General features: G+C 48.5%; 3 protein-coding genes across 3 annotated transcripts; 1 reads left to right on the forward strand and 2 right to left on the reverse strand.

The window, feature by feature from the left end:
* Positions 1-1,020: 1,020 nt before the first annotated feature.
* Positions 1,021-2,848, reverse strand: THITE_2114474 (glycoside hydrolase family 5 protein). The gene is made up of 3 exons (XM_003652682.1): positions 1,776-2,848; positions 1,621-1,710; positions 1,021-1,542 (listed from the first exon to the last, which is right to left on the reverse strand). Exons 1-3 carry the CDS (start codon positions 2,569-2,571, stop codon positions 1,322-1,324), a joined length of 1,107 nt encoding a protein of 368 aa, XP_003652730.1. The 5' UTR covers positions 2,572-2,848; the 3' UTR covers positions 1,021-1,321.
* Positions 2,849-3,418: 570 nt separating this feature from the next.
* On the forward strand, positions 3,419-5,990 carry THITE_2114476 (uncharacterized protein). Its single transcript, XM_003652683.1, has 4 exons — positions 3,419-3,908; positions 3,983-4,754; positions 4,826-4,877; positions 4,928-5,990. Exons 1-4 carry the CDS (start codon positions 3,613-3,615, stop codon positions 5,971-5,973), a joined length of 2,166 nt encoding a protein of 721 aa, XP_003652731.1. The 5' UTR covers positions 3,419-3,612; the 3' UTR covers positions 5,974-5,990.
* A 1,863-nt stretch (positions 5,991-7,853) lies between these two features.
* THITE_2114478 (uncharacterized protein) lies at positions 7,854-9,095 on the reverse strand. The gene is made up of 2 exons (XM_003652684.1): positions 8,362-9,095; positions 7,854-8,283 (listed from the first exon to the last, which is right to left on the reverse strand). Exons 1-2 carry the CDS (start codon positions 8,709-8,711, stop codon positions 7,890-7,892), a joined length of 744 nt encoding a protein of 247 aa, XP_003652732.1. The 5' UTR covers positions 8,712-9,095; the 3' UTR covers positions 7,854-7,889.
* Positions 9,096-17,007: the final 7,912 nt, after the last annotated feature.

Genomic DNA, 17,007 nt, shown 5'->3' on the forward strand with positions numbered 1-17,007 from the left:
ATGCCAGGTTTGCGGAGGTAATCCATAGTCGTCTTAGTCTTGTGCGGAGAAGGAATGCGGGGAAGCAACATAGCCTTGTTGTGGCAAAGCAAGGATACGCAAATATCTGCGGCGATTGCCGAGGTTCTTGCCCGATGAGGAGATTGTTGCGACTTCCAGAGCTAATAGTGTTGTTTTGAGGATGAATGGGGGGCCGCGATAAAGCTGCCTTGCAATGGATGTATCCAAGCTGAGGGAAGATGTGGGGATGGACTTGAATGTCTCGGAACACTCGGAGCCTTCAAAGAAGATGACATCGATGGAGAGTTACCAGCGGAAAGAATATTTACTCCAGGCTAGTATCAGCCGTCTGAGAAAACGAATTAGACGGGAAGGTGATTCACGCCATTACCGGCTTGGACCTCGAGCTCCGCCTTTGCCCATTCGCAATGGGTGAAGCCCATGACGGAGCTCATACCATCACTCAGAATAGCAGTCATGGGCCATGACAGACGCTTGGTTTCAAAAAAGGGACGGCCATTTCGTGCAAGGAATACGGCCACCCAGTGTTCTCATCCTCTAAGATGCCAGGGAGATCACATCGGGAGCAGCGACGAGGCCCGGCCACGCCGCGGAGCTGCCGCCCTCGCCCTTTATCGGGCTGTCCGCGGCCCAGGTGGCGGACGGAGCGGCTTGGCGCCCCGAGGAACGGGTTCTTCTCGTGCTGGACGAGCGGTCCGCTGAGGACTACACGGCGCTCTTGGTCACGACGGAGACCGAGGACGGCCCGGGCTTGCTGACCGTGCGTGCGACTTTCGACTGGACAGACAAGAGGAAAGGGAAAATGTCCACGTCCATGTCCAAGGCGGAGGAAGCTGCTGAAAAACCCTGGGTCGCGAGCGCCCGCTTGGAGGAGCACAGGGCCGGTGCGAGACAGCTAATTCCATCTTCTGCAGCCGTGGCCCATTGTGATTGGGGTCATCCAAGCCTAGGTGGGGGAGGTGCTCCGTTAGTTCGGACTCGTTCTCGCAAGTGGGATGTCGGAGATGCGGCGCAATTTCGCCGCCGAGGTTTGTCTGGGCTATCCAAGATACCTAAATAATCCAGAAAGCGGGTGAAAGGTAATTTTACTTGACCCCGTGACCCCCATTTCCCTAGGCAACGTACCCGTACGTTTAACCCTGGGTCCCTGCTCCCCCTGAGCGGCATTCAAACATCACCATCAAAGGCCAAGGAGGCACACCACTTCCGGCCGCGGACCTAGCACGGTAACCACCACAGCACGCCTAACAATCCTGCTACTTGGGACCCGTCGCTTGATACCAAGAGACAACTACAGTCCCTACGACTTGGAGGCAGCATCGATATCCTTCACGTGGTCCGTGACCAAGCACGTAGCATTGGCGGAGCCGTAGTAGATGGTGTTCCCGTCGTTGGGTGACGGGCCTGAGCTCAGCTGGTCGCCCCACTGCCAGAACATGTCGGCCGCCATCCCATCGTTGGCGAGCGAGAGGGAATACTGCTGCCACGGCGCCTGGATATCACACCGGGCGTAGGCGCCATCTGCGCGGTTTCGTTAGCGCTTCGTTCGGACCGGCATACTGCACAGTAATGGTTGTGGGTCGGTAGGGTTGCGCTTACACTCCTCGAGAAGACAAGGCTTGTTGGCGGCCTTGCAGGCTTCGGCATGGTTCTTAATCCAGCCGTCGCTGAAACTGTATGGGACGCCCCCTATGAAGCAGGTCAGCCATGGATGCCTAGTGAAAGCAAACAAAAGAAGAAGAGGGGCATCGCACAGCTGTCGGGATACATGTGGAACGTCCCGAAGTCCAGGTCCTTAATGCCAAGGTTCTTGACAAAGTCCACACCCTCGCTGTACCCATAAGGATAGCTGGTGTCGCCGGGCAGACCGAACCCCTCGTCACCGAGGGTGATCATGTGAGTGGAATCCAGGCTACGGATGTAGGCTGAGATGTCGGTCGCCCACTTGTAGATAACGTCGGTGCTACATCCGTGGCAGCGGGCCTCGTTGGCGAGCTCCCACGCAAACACGGCGGATGAATTGGCATAGCGGCTGATCACGGCCTTGATGTACTTCTTGTACTGCTCCTGGGCCTGGCTGTTGGTGTACCAACCCTCCTTGGTGCCGCCGAACGCCTTGACGTAGGCGTTCATGCCGCCGTAGTCGTTCCAGTTGTTGACGAAGTTGATAATCAGCTTGACGCCGCGCTTTTCGGCGGACTGCACCACGTAGTCGAGACGTTGCAAGCCGTCGGCGCCGGTGTTAATCTGCGAGCCGGCCGACGAGAGAAGCTGGAACCAGACGGTGTCGGACGGGGGTTTGGCGTTCACGTCGTTGAAGGCCCAGACGCGCAAGATCTTGAGCCCAGAGGTGTGGATGTGGTCCAAGACGGTATCGACATCCTTGTTGTTGGTCAGGAAGCCGATCCAGTACGAATTGGTGCCCGCGACGTAGCCCGTCTTGCCGCCAATGGAGAAGAGCGTCCCGTCGGCTCGGGCGGAGGCCTTCGCTGAAGGCAGAGCCTGGGCCACGGAGAGCAGGCTGAGTCCGAGGGTGAAGATGCCTTTCATCGTTGTTTTGGTCTTGTCGATCCGAGTTCCCAAGTCTCAAGCGCATCCGAGTGATCAGTGGCGCTGTGAAGCCGAATGCTGGGGCAGCCCGGGAGCCCCCGAATAAATACCCAGTAGAGCAGCCATCATAGCAGGGTCTGCAGTGAGGCCGGAAATATCGGTATAACTGGTCTGGTGTTGATTTGCTGCACGGGTCATTGAGTTCTGGAAAAACAGCCTTTACACGAAAATTAGCTCGGTGTTGACCTCGGAGGGGGGGCGCCCGTTCCCGGCAAGGCAATCGCCAGCTGTAAGTGGGCGAGCCATCGAGCCAGAAAGGGAGTGCAATGCCAGTCAGGTAGTGTACGGATTACTGTGTAATCAGAGTCCAAGAACCAGGGATCACCATGAGTTGCTTCACGGCGACTGGCGACACAAACAATTGTGTGCAACAGAAGACGGAGGACCTACCGCACTTAAGGTGGGGTACACTAGTCTCTGTCTCCCAAGTTGTGAGGATCTGTGGCTTCACTCCCCAATCGCTGCTTCCATGTGGCCATTCCAGGGCTGCGCTGCTTTCGATGGCCGTCAAACCGGTCGTGAGGCGAGCAAGTGGATCAAAAGCGTAACAGCGAGGGCGGCGAGTGATCCAACTCACACGGCACGATTGGAAGGGATGAAGCTGAAACAGCCAATCCCGAGACCCCAGTGGGCAATTTTTAGTGCGATGGGCCCCAAGCGCGTCCTCTCAGGAGCTTCTGAGAGACCCTGGCCCCTTAACTAGCGGGGCGGCCCTGGCCTCAAACATCCAGATCTGGTTAGGCGCGGGCCGGCATTCAGGAATCTGGACCACCGCCAACTCGATCAAAGCTCACCTTCCTCAGCAGCGCGGGCAGCTCCTCCCCCCTCTTTGATCGGAGCGTCCTCCTCCTTCCCTGCGCTTCGTCGTCGGCATTGCGACTGAGGAAGACGGTGTCGAGTATTGCCGACCCCCTACAGGTGCCTAAGGTGGTTATTTCCTTTCTGGACCAATAATTGGCCGCTGGCACCACTCGCAGCGGGATGCCGATCCGCGTCAAATCGCGCCAGCAGCAGCAGGAGGCGGATGCAGCCGCCATGCTGCGGACCCCGTCCCCCTCGGCACGCCAAGCCCGGTTCGGCGCCGAGCTGCCGGACATCGACGACACGGACTGCTTCCGCGTGCTGGTCAAAAAGCTCTCCGTCTACATTGCCAACGTGATCGTGCTGCCCTCGACCTTCGAGCAGCTCAGAACCACGGCAGCCGGCGACGGCCTGCGCGTTCTGGTCGACCACCTGGCGCTCAATTGCACTCATCCTGCCGTTGTGAATGCACTGCTGTAAGTTGGCTCGTCCGGTCCAGTGCTACGTCGCGGCCGATGAATTGGCGCGCTGACCCTGACGTCTGCTGCAGTGCCCTGAAGTGGCATTATGACGCCATCAGCGAGGATAAGGGGCTGAATGAGGCCCGTGCCAATGCCTGCGAGATTGTCGCCTGGCGCTTCCTCACCCACCTCTCTGAGAGGGAGGCTGTCGACTACTGCCTCTATGAGATTCCGGATCCCAAGGCCTCTGACGTGCTTGCTCCCAACGACGAGGAAGACGCCGTCGTCGACGAGCACAGCTCTCTTCTAGGCCAGGCCCTGCGTGACACCGCCAACTCGGCCCGCCAGGTTCTCGCTGAGTCGGGGAGCAGCAAACGCAACCTCCTCCTGCATTCCCTTTCCCGGCTCACTATGAGTATGACGGGTGACTACGACGACGAGGAGGAAGAGGATCCCACGGCCCACTTCGCCAATCTCAATGCCCTCGAGATCGCAGCCATTGCCGGCGCCAAGCGATTCCTCAGCCAGAACATCGTTCAGAAGATCATCACGGGGATATGGAATGGGGACATCATTTTCTGGGATAGTTTGTCTGTCCACTCGGTCAAAAAGCCGCGCTTCTACAAACCCGCCACCGCCGACCCCTTCTCGCGCCTCCGCGTGCCCAAGTATCTCAAGTCTTTTGAGGTCCTGTTCTTCGCCAGCTTCCTCTTTCTATATTACGCCGTGTTGCTGGAGCGGAACCCGACTCGTATCACCACCCTCGAGGTCTTTTTGTGTCTCTGGCTCGCAGCGTTTGCCTACGATGAGCTGAGCGAGTGGATAGATGCCGGCTCGATCTTCTACGCTGCTGACGTTTGGGTACGCGTCGCTCAGCTCAAGAGGATCCTACGAGGTGGGCGCACGTTCCGATGGCTAATTCTGTCTTGCAGAATGTTTTCGACATGGTCATGATCGGAATTGGCGCCACCTACTTTGTCCTGAGTACGCCACTCCAGCACTCCTCCATGCTTGTGATAACTAACCGTAGCTAGGAATTGTCGGTCTGCAAACGCACAATTCTCGGCTCGTCGACTTGGCTTTTGACGTCTTGGCACTCGAGGCGCTCTTCATGGTGCCGCGGGTTTTCTCCGTCCTCAGCCTAAGCCCGTACTGGGGGACCCTTATACCCTGCCTCAAGGAGATGGGCAAGGATTTCCTCAAGTTCATGGTTCTGGTGGTTGTCATCTACCTGGGATTCTTAACCACCTTCACGCTGGTCGGCCGCGATTCTTACTCCCTTCCGGACATGACGGGCTTCTTGACCAGGATCTTCTTCGGCTCCAGCGGCGTCGGCTTCGACATCATGCACAACATTGACCCCGTCTTTGGACCGCCCCTCATGGTCCTGTTCGTCATGCTCAGCTCCATCCTGCTCACCGGCTCCCTGACAGGTATGCTGTCCAACAGCTTCTCGCGCGTCATCACGCACGCCCGCGAGGAATATCTCCATGTCTACAGCGTCTACGTGCTCGAGGCGTCCACGAGCAACCGCCTCACGCACTTCTACCCTCCATTCAACCTCCTCGCTCTCGTCATCTTCCGCCCACTGCGCCTCTTCCTCCCCTCGGACGACAGATTTCGCCAGGCCCGCATCCTGCTCCTCAAGGCAACCCACCTCCCCATCGTCGCTGTGATCCAGCTGTACGAATGGGTCCGCGGCACCTCGGGCAAGGGCACGCAGTACAACGGCTTCCGCGGCCCGCGCCACACGACCATTGCCAGCCCGAGCAACCCGGCCAGGCGCTTGGCGCAGCAGCAGCACCGGCATTCGATGTCTTCGCTGCGCGCCGACGCGGCTGTGCCCTTCGCGCTGCAGGCGCCTCCGCGCCCGATCGGGCCCGGCGATTCGTCCCGCCTCACGCCGCGGCAGCGCCAGGCGGCCGCCGAGGCGTCCGAGGAAGAGGCCCTTGGCGAGCCGTCGACCGATGTCGAGGTGCGCATTGCCGACCTGGCGCTCAAGATTGACCGCTTGACGGAGCTGGTCGTGGCGCTGCAGGCGCAGCAGAGCCGCCGGCTAGACGATGTTTCCGTTGCGTAGGACGGGGAGATGAGGTAGTAAGTTGCCGTGATTCCATATTCCGGTGCTTCCAACATAGGTGCCTTCGGGAGTTCTGTTTCGTTCTGTCTTGCTTAGATCTGCTTTGCGTTTCAGAGCAAGCATTGAGTTGGTGTCGGGGCGTGTCGATGTGTTGTGTGACTTTTGTTCAGGATCCTTTCAGCACCAGTCATTGCTTGGGTACTAGCTTCGTTCTTACACTTGTCTGCTTTTCCGTCTCTCAGGCCCGCTATTCTGAGTTTGTGCAAGTGGCCTGCTCTTAAGGCGTGATCATAAATGCTGCATGGCTCTGCGCAGAGCTCTTGTTTGGTCATTCATGAAAACTCATTACCATCAGACTCAGCATATCAAGTTGGATTCGTCTCCCACGAACAAAGTACTGACCATTCTGCTGTGTTCCCGACACAAGAAGAGACAGCAAGGAACCACGCGGGCTAATACATGTAAATCATCCACCCGTCCCCCAACACCGACTTTACCGTCACTGCCTGGGGGCTGCCCGGGAACGTGAAATCGCCAATGCCCAGAAATATCCCACCACCGATGCGAGTATTGGCGGAACCGGTCCCCCTCATTGGCCCCGTCCTAAAATCCGTCAGCACCACGCACCGCACCACCACGACCCGTGCCACGTCGTTGGTCTCGATCGTCCCGCTGTAGACCGACACATCCTCGATCGGCAACAGCACCACGGGCACGTTCGCGCCGAACGTGTCATTGCGGAACGCGACACCGAAATCCACCTCCTTCACGAAGCAGCGCGCCGACTTGACTGGATAGATTCCCGGGTTCTGCGGCACGTTCAAGGCCTCGCTCGCGTAGAAGCGGCAGGCCGTCCAAGCCGGCCCTTCCGGCACCACGACGGGCGTGGTCGCGCTGCCGGCGCCGGCAACGCCGCTGGCGGGGGTCGTCACTGTCAGCCCGCCGTAGCAGAAGAAGCCGTACAGCGGCGTCGCGTTGCCGAACGACGCATCCTCCGGGCCGATCACCATCGCGTCCGACGGCGCGACGAATGGCTGCACCCCCAGCTCCGCCTCCACCACGCGCGAGTGCCGCAGCTGCGGCAGCGCGATGTGGTCCCGGATGGCGGCCGCGCCCATCAGCAGCACGTTGGGCGTGTAGGGCACCAGCTGCGTGACGGAGATGTCGTCGGGAATGACGTGCGCGGCGACCGGACCGGCGGTGGGCGGCGGCTGGCTTCCCACGCGGCTGGTGATGAAGACGCCGAGCGACGAGAACTGCCAGGTCCGCTGCAGGATCGACAGCCAGTCGCCATGGCCGGCGGTGACCTCGCCGGGGAACCGGGAGTCCCACTCGCCGCGCGTCGGCTTGCTTAGCAGCACCATCTTCCAGTTGTAGCGGTCGACCAGCGTCGCGAGCAGCGCGCGCCGCCGCTCGTTGAGGTCGTCCGGCCCGCCCAGCCCGTCGGGTGCGTCGTCGGGCAGGACCACGCGCAGCGCGCCCAGGATCGCGTTGACGCAGTAGTCGCCCTCACTCATGGTTCTGACGCCGCGCGCCTTGGCCGCCTCGATCAGGCTCAGCGGCGAGTCGACGGCGAGGCCGACCAGGCCGGTCTCGTAGAGGTCTCTGTGCAGGGTCTGCAGCTCGGCGGCGATCGCGGCCTGGTTGGTCTCGATGGCCTTGGTGACGAAGCCGGCGATGTCGCAGGCCAGCAGCGACGCGCGCGCGGTGAGGTCGATCAGTGTGAACTCGTCTCGGAAGCAGGCGTCGGATCGGAAGGTGTTGCCCGCCCTGTCGACGATGCGCGCGAACTGGGACGGCGCGCGCCTAGCCAGGAGCTGGTTGTTCCTCGGGTCGATCACGTAGTCTGCGTTGAGCAGGATGCCTTCCTGGAAGGTCCACATGGACGACAGCCTGCGTCGTGATGAGGAGGTTAGTTAGCAACTTGGGTCCGCGATGAGGAGGAGATGGTGATGGCAACTCCCATACCAGTTGTCCTCCAGCTTCATGGTCCGGAAGTTCTGGACCGACTGTCTGGCTGCCGCAACGGCGGCGCCGAGGTTCTCCAACGTGCGGCCGGATTGCTCATTCTCAAGCATCCTTTGGATGCTCGTCACCTGGGGGCTGCCTGTTGCGACGAAGCGGATATCGTGCATCCAGATGAAGCCCTTCTTGGCGAGGGTGTAGATGTAGAACTGCTTGCTAATCTCCTCTGCCGAGACGGCTTTGAGCCCGTCGTCGGAGAGGGTCCCGATGATGTGTCCCCGCCTGGCCGGGTCCGGGTCAGGTGTGCCGTCGCTGTTCCAGTACTGCGGAATGCAGGCCCAATCCCTGTGCGCCGTGTGAGCCCAAATCCAAGAGGTGCTTCATCATGGTTGATGTTATCCGTCGATCGACACTCGGACATACCACCAGACATATTTCATGTTGAGCCTCTCCACAATGGCCCGGACCTCTTCAATGGTGAAACGTCCATCTTGTAGCTTCGGAATGTCCCACCGGATGGGGTTCGGGCCCGTGTCGATACGGTCAAACTTGGGGGCATTGGGCGAAGTCTCGCGCTTTTTCTTATCCTGGAAGCGGCCCCATGTGTAAGAGATGATGCCGAAGCCGACGGCGTCAAGCTCACGGGCAACAGTGGGGTCGTTTTCGACATCGCGGATTTCGAAGTTTGGCACCACCTGCAGGATGAACCTGGGCTTGGGAATGTTGCTGTTACCGGCGAACCGGCCCTGGATGGCACTAGCGGTGGCGCCCATGTCTGCGGTGAGGGAGAGAAAGGAAGAGAAAAGGGGTGGGCTTTGGTGGGAGATCTCGTCGCGAGGCAGGGCAAGGAGGAGCATGGGTTGGGCATACGCTCATATACGCTAATGTTGCTCCTATGCTCGTCGGCATCCTCGCGACTCAGTCACCATGGCCGGCCGGCCGCCTTTGGCCCTCATCCGGGTTGTTGACTTCCCGTGGCGCATCGTTGTGCGCCATCCAGCCCTGACCGCGGAGTTATTCCGCACGACTGCCGACAGTCGGCGGCTTGCCGCATCCGTGCTAGGTTGCGAGGGACTCTGCTACTCAGCTAGCCATGATCGATGGGGATTTGTTGTTGTTGTTGTTGTTCTTGGCACTTAACGAGTCCAATGATCGAGGGAGAGAGATGTCAGAACCTGGGCCTCAATACCGGGGGCTCGGCACCCACAGGCCGTGCTGCCGTAATTAGGATCCACCAGAGCCACAGATCTAGATGCCCAGAGTAGCCCTCCTCTACACACACTTTGATCAATACAACGAACAACACTATCATTGATCACCATCTCTATATATTAGGCACTTCGTAATAGCTTCATTGTCTCCTTCCTATATAGTAGCTTTGTCAATTAAGAGTCTTATTTGCCTCGAGAACCCGTTAAAACACTATATAGCTCTATATACAACGATTAGTAAAATCCTTTACTAATACCCCTAAAAAGGATTATTAGAATAGCTACTATATCTTCGAAGGCCAATATAAAGATTAACATTATCCTAGCGAGCCTCAACGACTAGGTACCCTAGTATCGCTAGTTTGTTAACAAGGCTATATACTATAAACTTATAAACTATTTCGAAGATAAGGAGGATCGCCTTCGCCCTACCTTAGAGAGCGTTAACGCCTATAATATAGTCTAGGAGTATATTAATTAGAAGCTCTAGATATATATTATTGAACTAAAGGACACCGAAGATACCAAGGCCTACTATATAGCTTATATTGTAGCCTATAGCGTACTTCGCAACGACCCTTATAACGAACTTTACAACGAGGTCTACGAATATACTCCCAATGTAGAAGCCAACGATTAAGGCGATCAACTACTTTATAACGAAGATCGCTAATCTATTACTATACTTAGCTACTATAATCGTAGTAACGATAGCTACTCTAACAACGAATAGCACTATAGACCTTTGCCTACTGTTGAATCGCTTAATATAGCCTACTAGGAGGTATATAGGGCCCTTAAGAAGAAGCTTAAAAGCAATATTACTACGTTTATTATAATAATCTATAAAGAGTGTAATAACTATAATTAGAAGTATAAGCTCTAATACCAACGGCTTAATTAGATAGAACACTTTATAACTACTACTATATTAATGAACTACTATACTATATACTTTTTAAAGGGCTACTCCCTTCGAATATAATATTACAACCTTAAGAAGATTGTAAAACCTACTATAGAGACCGAACTCGAGCTCCGAATATATCTTCGAATCTACTTCGATATACTTAAGTACCTTAGGAATATATATATAAGGGCTACCAAGTTTAAGAGGTAGATCGTTAAATAGGAGAACCTAATAGATAAATTGACTATCTAAGGGCTTACTAAAGCTAAGAATCTAGGTATCTAGTTTACTAAACTAATATAGGCCCTTATAAACCCTATTCTAATATTTGTTTTATACTATTAGACAAACTAGATAGACTAGATTAAAAAGCTTAGGTTTAGAGATATTGCTACTATAGTCTATAAAGGCGCTAAACCGTTCCTCGAGAAAGCTCTTAAATACGTTAGCAAAGGCTCCTTTGTAATATATAGAGCTTAGGAGAAAGAAAACAATACCATTGACTACTAAGAACAATAGGGTGACTATACTTATTAGAGCCCCTATAAAGAGGGCGTTAAAGGTAGAAGATTATAGGCTAAGCAGAAGCTTAGTGCAGCTTCTATACCTACTATTCTTATAGTATAGTCCTCGAATATACCCTAGTGCTATACCTATAACCACTTCTATATAACCGAGCTATATTACTACCTATATCTAGAGAATGTACTAGAGGGCTAGGAGGCTAGACCTTATATTAAGGCGTGTATAGGAGCGAATTTAAAGAGCGATTTATCTCTATAAGCTAAAGCGAATAGGCTCTATATAAAGAGATCTAGAACTACGATCAATAACGACTCTAAGAGCGATAGCGGCGATAAATTACATTAACTAGCTATAGTTTAAGCGGTATAACCTTCGAAGGTACTATAGCTATCGAACTAGGCGGTATTATACCAATAAGTGTAAAATACAAGTACTAAACACTAGGATTAAGATTATACTAATAGGTATAATACTAACTAAGGCACTAAAAACTATACCAATAGACGTAGTGCTAATTAGGCTACCTAGGAGCTAAACGTTGCTCTTAAATACTAGAGTATAGGACGTAATACTAACTAGGCCGCCTAGGAGCCGAATATAGCTCTAAATAGATCGAACAATAGTACTATACCTCTAAGTAGACTAAATAACATCGCCCTATTTAGCTATTAAATAGCTCGTAGATATATATAGCGAGCTATAGGCAAATGCTTAGCGAGCTTTATAGCGATCTAAGCAATATACTAAATGGGAGAATTATATCCCCTAATTAACTTAGTGATCCTAGATTTAGGATCAACTATTTATATTGCTAACCACCTTAGTAAGTTTAAAAGGCCTTTTAAACTAGTAGCGCTTAACGACTATATCTAGGTAGGTAAATACCCTATTTAGATCGAGGGATATAGCAAGATAGATATTAAACTATAGAACAACGAGGGTATCGTAATCATTACGTTATACAATGTTGTATACTACCTAACTTTTATATATAATATTGTATCGCTAAAACAACTTAACTAGCGAGGGATCTAGTAGGACAATAGCCTATAGAGCGTACTAAAGTACCCTTTTAGGCAGTACGATCACTCCCTCCTTAGATATAGTACTAAACTTTTCTAATAGTACGTCCTTAAGTATATACTAGAGGACTATACGCCTATAGCCTTCGTAATTAGAATATAGAAGCTTAAACGCCTTATAAGACGTATAGAGAGCGTAGTAAATACTATAACGTAGTACCTACACCTTAGCTATATAGGCCCTAGAGCGCTAGAACACTTCGTTAATTGTTTAAAAGGAGGCCGAATCAAAGGCATCCCAACTGTTGAGTATAATAGCTATAGCCTCAGTAAGTTAAAACGCTACCCTAGCCGAATACTAAGACCATTTAACTTTAGCCTAGGCGATCGGATCGCCTTAGACCTTTATCTTTATAAGGAAGGCCAACAGGGTTTTAAATACTTGCTCCTAGCGATAAACCGTTATTTAGATCTTATATAGGGTTACTATCTATATAACTACGAGGTGGCTAGCATCTTAGTAGCTATTAAATACCTTGTATAGTTCCTTAGAACGTAGTATAAATTATAGATCAAAGTTCTAGAGTATAACAATGAGTTCACCTAGGCAAGTATTATTACCAACTAGGTATATAAGCAAGGTATTAAGATTGAGCTCTTTACGCCTAATACCTTTACTTAGAATAGTAGTGCTAAGCGCTTAGGGGGTATAATCAAGGAGAAGGCTAGAGCAATAGCCAACGGTATATAGTTGCTATAGCAACTATAGCTAGAGATTACTAGAGTAGTAGTATATCTATATAATAGAACACCTTGTTTAACTACTGAATAGAGAATACTACTAGAGCGCTTTTATAGCGCCCTAGCTACTAGAGATAGCCTTAATATATTAGAGTATAAGCTATACTAAGGCTACTTAAAGGTCTATAGCTATAAGGCGTTTACGATAATAGATACTACAAAGAAGAAGTAGAAGCGTCTAGAGCGCCTTCGACTAAGAGTATAGGTTAGGTATCTTGTTGGATATAACTCTTTGAATATCTATTGTATCTAGAACCTATCTACTAATTAGATGGTTTATATCTACGATATTATCTTTAATAAAAAATAAGTGTTCTCTAGCGATAAGGAGGAAATCGCTTAGAGACTTACTTAGATAGACCTTAAAGAGCTAAAGCACTGGCTTTAAGCTAAGTATATAGATAATACTAACTACGATAGTAACAACGAACTGTTGCCTACGATAGAAGAAGAAGAAGAGGAGCCTACTATAGCGATAGGTATACTATTAGAGATCAAATAAACAGAAGTGATCACTACTATTAAAGAAGCCCTAGATACTATCGTAGTAAAGGGCGATACCTTTAGAACCTTCCCTAAGTTCCTATATCTAACTCTACTACTAACACTACTAGCTATACTTATAACAGTAGCCTTCGTTGGCTTATTACCCTTATTATTACTACCTTCTCCTAAATAGAGGGAGAGCACCTCTAGTACACCCTAAACTAACGCTAAGTACAAGTTTAAACCGTAGTAGGCGGCCTTCTATATAGGAACGCTAGGCCTAAAGGCAAAGGCTAGGCGCCTAATTAGGAAGATAATCTATCTAGCCAAATAGAAGGAAAAAGAAAGAAAGCTTATATATAAGAAGGTTGCCTAACTAAAGTAAATAAATAAGCTAAATACTATCTACTAGTTATAGCTACTACTAGAGCTAAAATAGCATTTAGATCTTAGGGACCACCTACTAAAAGAGCTTTTCCTAGAGGCTAAATATAATTACCTACGTAGCTATAAAATTAAACAATTCTAAGAGGAGGTTAGCCATTACAACGATTAAGTCAAGGGCAACTAGATCCTTAACAATATATAAGTATATATCTATAAGCTTAATAAGATAGGGCACCTTGTCAAATATAAGGCGAGACTTATTGTTTATAGCGATCAATAATAGAAGACCTTAGTAGAAGAGAACTATATAGCAACTGATATAGAGAAGTGCCGTAGATGCGTAGAATAACAAGATGTAGATTTATGATAGTGGTAGATCGAAGATCTAGGCGGTAATGCGCTAAGAAATATATATCTATAGAGCAGAACATATATGCGTACACCGCCTGCCCGAATAGGCCTAACGTTGCAAAGTCTACAACGTAGGGCGTAGGGCACCTTTATCAAATCTATATATATAGACATATAAGTTATATAACCCCCCTATTCCTCCTGCCCTATATCAAGTCTAGGCCTATAGGAAAAAACGGCAATGCCCTCATTGCCTTACCTATCTAGATCCTCTATATCGTTAAATACCCTTCAATCGAGTACTACGACGTAGGGCTAGAAGCGTAGTGCCGGATTAATCCGGATAGCGATTATCTGACTTCTTCTATATCTTGTCATCGCTAGTAGGAACAAGGTTCTTACAAGGCTAGCTACGCTTATAGGCCGGTTAAAGTGCCTAATTAGGTATAGGAGGCTCTTTTCGAGAGACTAGGCGATCTAGATGATCGCCTTTACGAGCCTAGTATTCGTCGATCAGGCACTACGTATAGCGTAGCTTATATATAGTCTTCTAAACGCTCTCTTCCTAGCTATAGCCAGTCCATTTGATTAGGTATTTAAGGCCTTTATATATAACCTTGTAGTCAAGGATTATATCAACCTTATATTTGTTATTTAATTCGTTGTTATTAGAGGAGCAGTCCAATTGAGAGTCGACGATTGGGCTAGGAGGCGGCGTATTATAGCCAAAAGGATTATCTTCCTAAGGAGCTAGACGAAGGTAAATAACGGAAATGACTAGGTAGATACCTATATTGGCTAGGAGATCTAATTTATAAGCTAGGCGGCCAACGTAGCGCTTAATCGAAAAAGGCCTAGCGTACTATTGTAAGTACTTCTAAGACAAGTTGCCTAGGAGATAGTAACTATAATATAAGCGTAAATAAACCTTGTCATCTATATTGAACTTAATGTTATAGTGTTTACTATTGTAATAGCGTTTAATATATACTATTGCGAAGTCTATACTTAATTGAGTATCCTAATATAGAGCATCTTATAAAGCTGGAATAGTAGCTAGCTTAGTAGTAGCCTAGTTAGTAAGAGCTTCTAAAGGTCTAGAAAGCTTAAAGCTGAAGAGCTACTTATAAAGCGAGGATTTAATAGCTTTAATATAAGCGTTGTTAAAGTACTATTATAGAGGTATAATGATATCTAGCTAATTGCCTTTAGGGTATTTAAATATATAGAAGCGAATTGCAATTTCTATAGTCTAGTTCTTATACTCTAAAAGGCTATCTACTTATAGGTAGTAGGATATTGTTATTAGCAACTTAGTACCTAGAGCTTTCTAAATGCTTTGCTAAAGGTTAGAAGTAAATTTGCAATTATAGTCGAAGATAATTGTAGTAGGTACGCCCTAGTCGCTAAGAAGCAGTTAACGAATTAGAATATACCCCTATTCCTAAGCTAAATAGTTAGAATTGCTAGGAATAAGGAGGGTATACTTCGATGACTTATAAGATACTATAAGCAAACTATTGAAATAGTTATAGTTTAGGAGCTGCTAAGGCAAACTAGTAGCTAGGACCCTTGGTAGGCCTAGAATAAAATCGATAGCGATAACGTATATCGGCAAGGTATTAGATAGTCGAATTGGTTGATAGTTGCCTAGTTCAAAGCAACAATCTATTATATTGACTTAGTACTTTAGGTATAGTTTAATATACTTCTTAACGTTATAGGTTTTATAGGCTATCGATATACCTTGTAAGTCGTATAATATTCGCTTGATACCAAAGTAGTACTTCTTATTATAGATAGCTTCTAAGATAGTCTAAATTATATTGTAAGATATATAGAGTAAACGTAATCCGTCGAGTCGAATATTATAGAGAAGGCTATCTATAAAGATAAATGGGAGGCTAGGCTAAAAGAAAACTTTGCTACTGCCCTTAATAGCCGATTCGATAATAAGATCTTTGATAATAGCGGTGTACTTAGCGTTACAAGAGTATATAGCCGTAAAGCGAGCTTAAAGGTCGTTATCTAGTTTCGCTTTTATAAAGGCGAACTAGATATTGTTAAGGACTACGTCGTTATTACTAGAGCTATTCTTGTAGTTTAGATTATTCTATAGAGCTTTTAAACGGCTAAGCGTATTAGGCACTTGGTTTAGACGGCCTAGAAGATAATAGATCTCTAAGTTGTACTACGAAAGGTAAATAGAGGCGTTGATAAGCCTATAATTAGCTCGTTTAGTAGACAATATATCTAAAATAGTCTAGTTGACAATGCCTTTTGTAGAGGTATAATCTATAAGGACGACGATAGGCTTATATAACAAATAGATTATAGTATATAGCTTTTTAACTACTTAAATAAAGTAAGTAACTTCCTATTTGGAAGGCCTATACTAGAGTTCCTCCTTTATAAAGCACCGGCTTAAGAATATAATAGGCTGAACTTAGGTTAATAAGATAATAGTCCTAGGCTTCTACTTATAACTATCGGCAAAGTAGAACGCTATAACGCCGAAGCTATGCTCTAGATATCTATCGATCTATAAGAAGAGGGTCTTATCAAGGTCAAAGTAAACTAAAATAGTAGGGTCTAGCTTATAGATAGTATCTTAGATAGCTTCGAAAGAGGCTTTCTCAATAGGCGTCGGTTCAAAGGAAGTCCTAGCGTAATAGGCGGCGCACTTGCTAGGGTTGCCGTTTTCTACTTAGCCAATTGCTCAGCCTTTTATAAATAGCGCTGTCTTATAGTTCTAGAGAGGCTCGATAAGCTATATATAGTATAGGATTAGATAGTGTAGAAATCCCAAGGCACTAATATACTGCTCTAAGGCCTTTAAGTTGTTCGAAAAGGCGAGGTTCCTAAAGGCGGCGACACAATGCTTAGTATTAGTTAGTCTAAATCTATCGACGTAGAAACCTAGTAGCTCTATACTAGGATACGCGATATACGACTTAGCTAGTACAATAGAGATGTTCTTTCTCTTAAATAAACTAAAAATGGTTTCTAAGTACTTAGTATACTTATCTATAGTGTTGCTAAAGATGATAATATTATCGATAAATATATAGACGAAAGAGGTGTAAAGGCGAAGCAACTAATCTATAAAATGCTAGATATATATAGGGGTATTGCAGTAGCCTATTAGGTACACTTTCGGCTATTCTAATCCATGAGGGCTAATCAGGGTAAAGCGGTTGTAATAAGGAGGATATATATCGAATTAGTAGAAGAAAGATATAGCATCGATTATAGTAATAAACTTCTTACTTTGTAGGTATACGATGATGTCCAATTATAAAGGCAGAGGGTAGTTGTCGAGTACTATAACCTTGTTGAGAGTATATAAATCGATAACTATATAGCCTTTAATTTT

The sequence above is a fragment of the Thermothielavioides terrestris genome, chromosome 2 (genome assembly GCF_000226115.1).
Source record: "Thermothielavioides terrestris NRRL 8126 chromosome 2, complete sequence".
In the NCBI taxonomy this organism is placed as follows: domain Eukaryota; kingdom Fungi; phylum Ascomycota; class Sordariomycetes; order Sordariales; family Chaetomiaceae; genus Thermothielavioides; species Thermothielavioides terrestris.

What these genes read in the sequence shown, in the direction of transcription:
- THITE_2114478 (XM_003652684.1), bottom strand. Translation starts at nt 8,711, where the DNA reads ATGGGCGCCACCGCTAGTGCCATCCAGGGCCGGTTCGCCGGTAACAGC. An exon ending in AACATGAAATATGTCTGGTG is followed by an intron (nt 8,284 to 8,361) that starts GTATGTCCGAGT and finishes CACGGCGCACAG; the next exon opens with GGATTGGGCCTGCATTCCGC.
- THITE_2114476 (XM_003652683.1), top strand. Translation starts at nt 3,613, where the DNA reads ATGCCGATCCGCGTCAAATCGCGCCAGCAGCAGCAGGAGGCGGATGCA. An exon ending in TCTACGCTGCTGACGTTTGG is followed by an intron (nt 4,755 to 4,825) that starts GTACGCGTCGCT and finishes TCTGTCTTGCAG; the next exon opens with AATGTTTTCGACATGGTCAT. An exon ending in CGCCACCTACTTTGTCCTGA is followed by an intron (nt 4,878 to 4,927) that starts GTACGCCACTCC and finishes AACCGTAGCTAG; the next exon opens with GAATTGTCGGTCTGCAAACG.
- THITE_2114474 (XM_003652682.1), bottom strand. Translation starts at nt 2,571, where the DNA reads ATGAAAGGCATCTTCACCCTCGGACTCAGCCTGCTCTCCGTGGCCCAG. An exon ending in CCACATGTATCCCGACAGCT is followed by an intron (nt 1,711 to 1,775) that starts GTGCGATGCCCC and finishes CCTGCTTCATAG; the next exon opens with GGGGCGTCCCATACAGTTTC. An exon ending in GCCTTGTCTTCTCGAGGAGT is followed by an intron (nt 1,543 to 1,620) that starts GTAAGCGCAACC and finishes GAAACCGCGCAG; the next exon opens with ATGGCGCCTACGCCCGGTGT.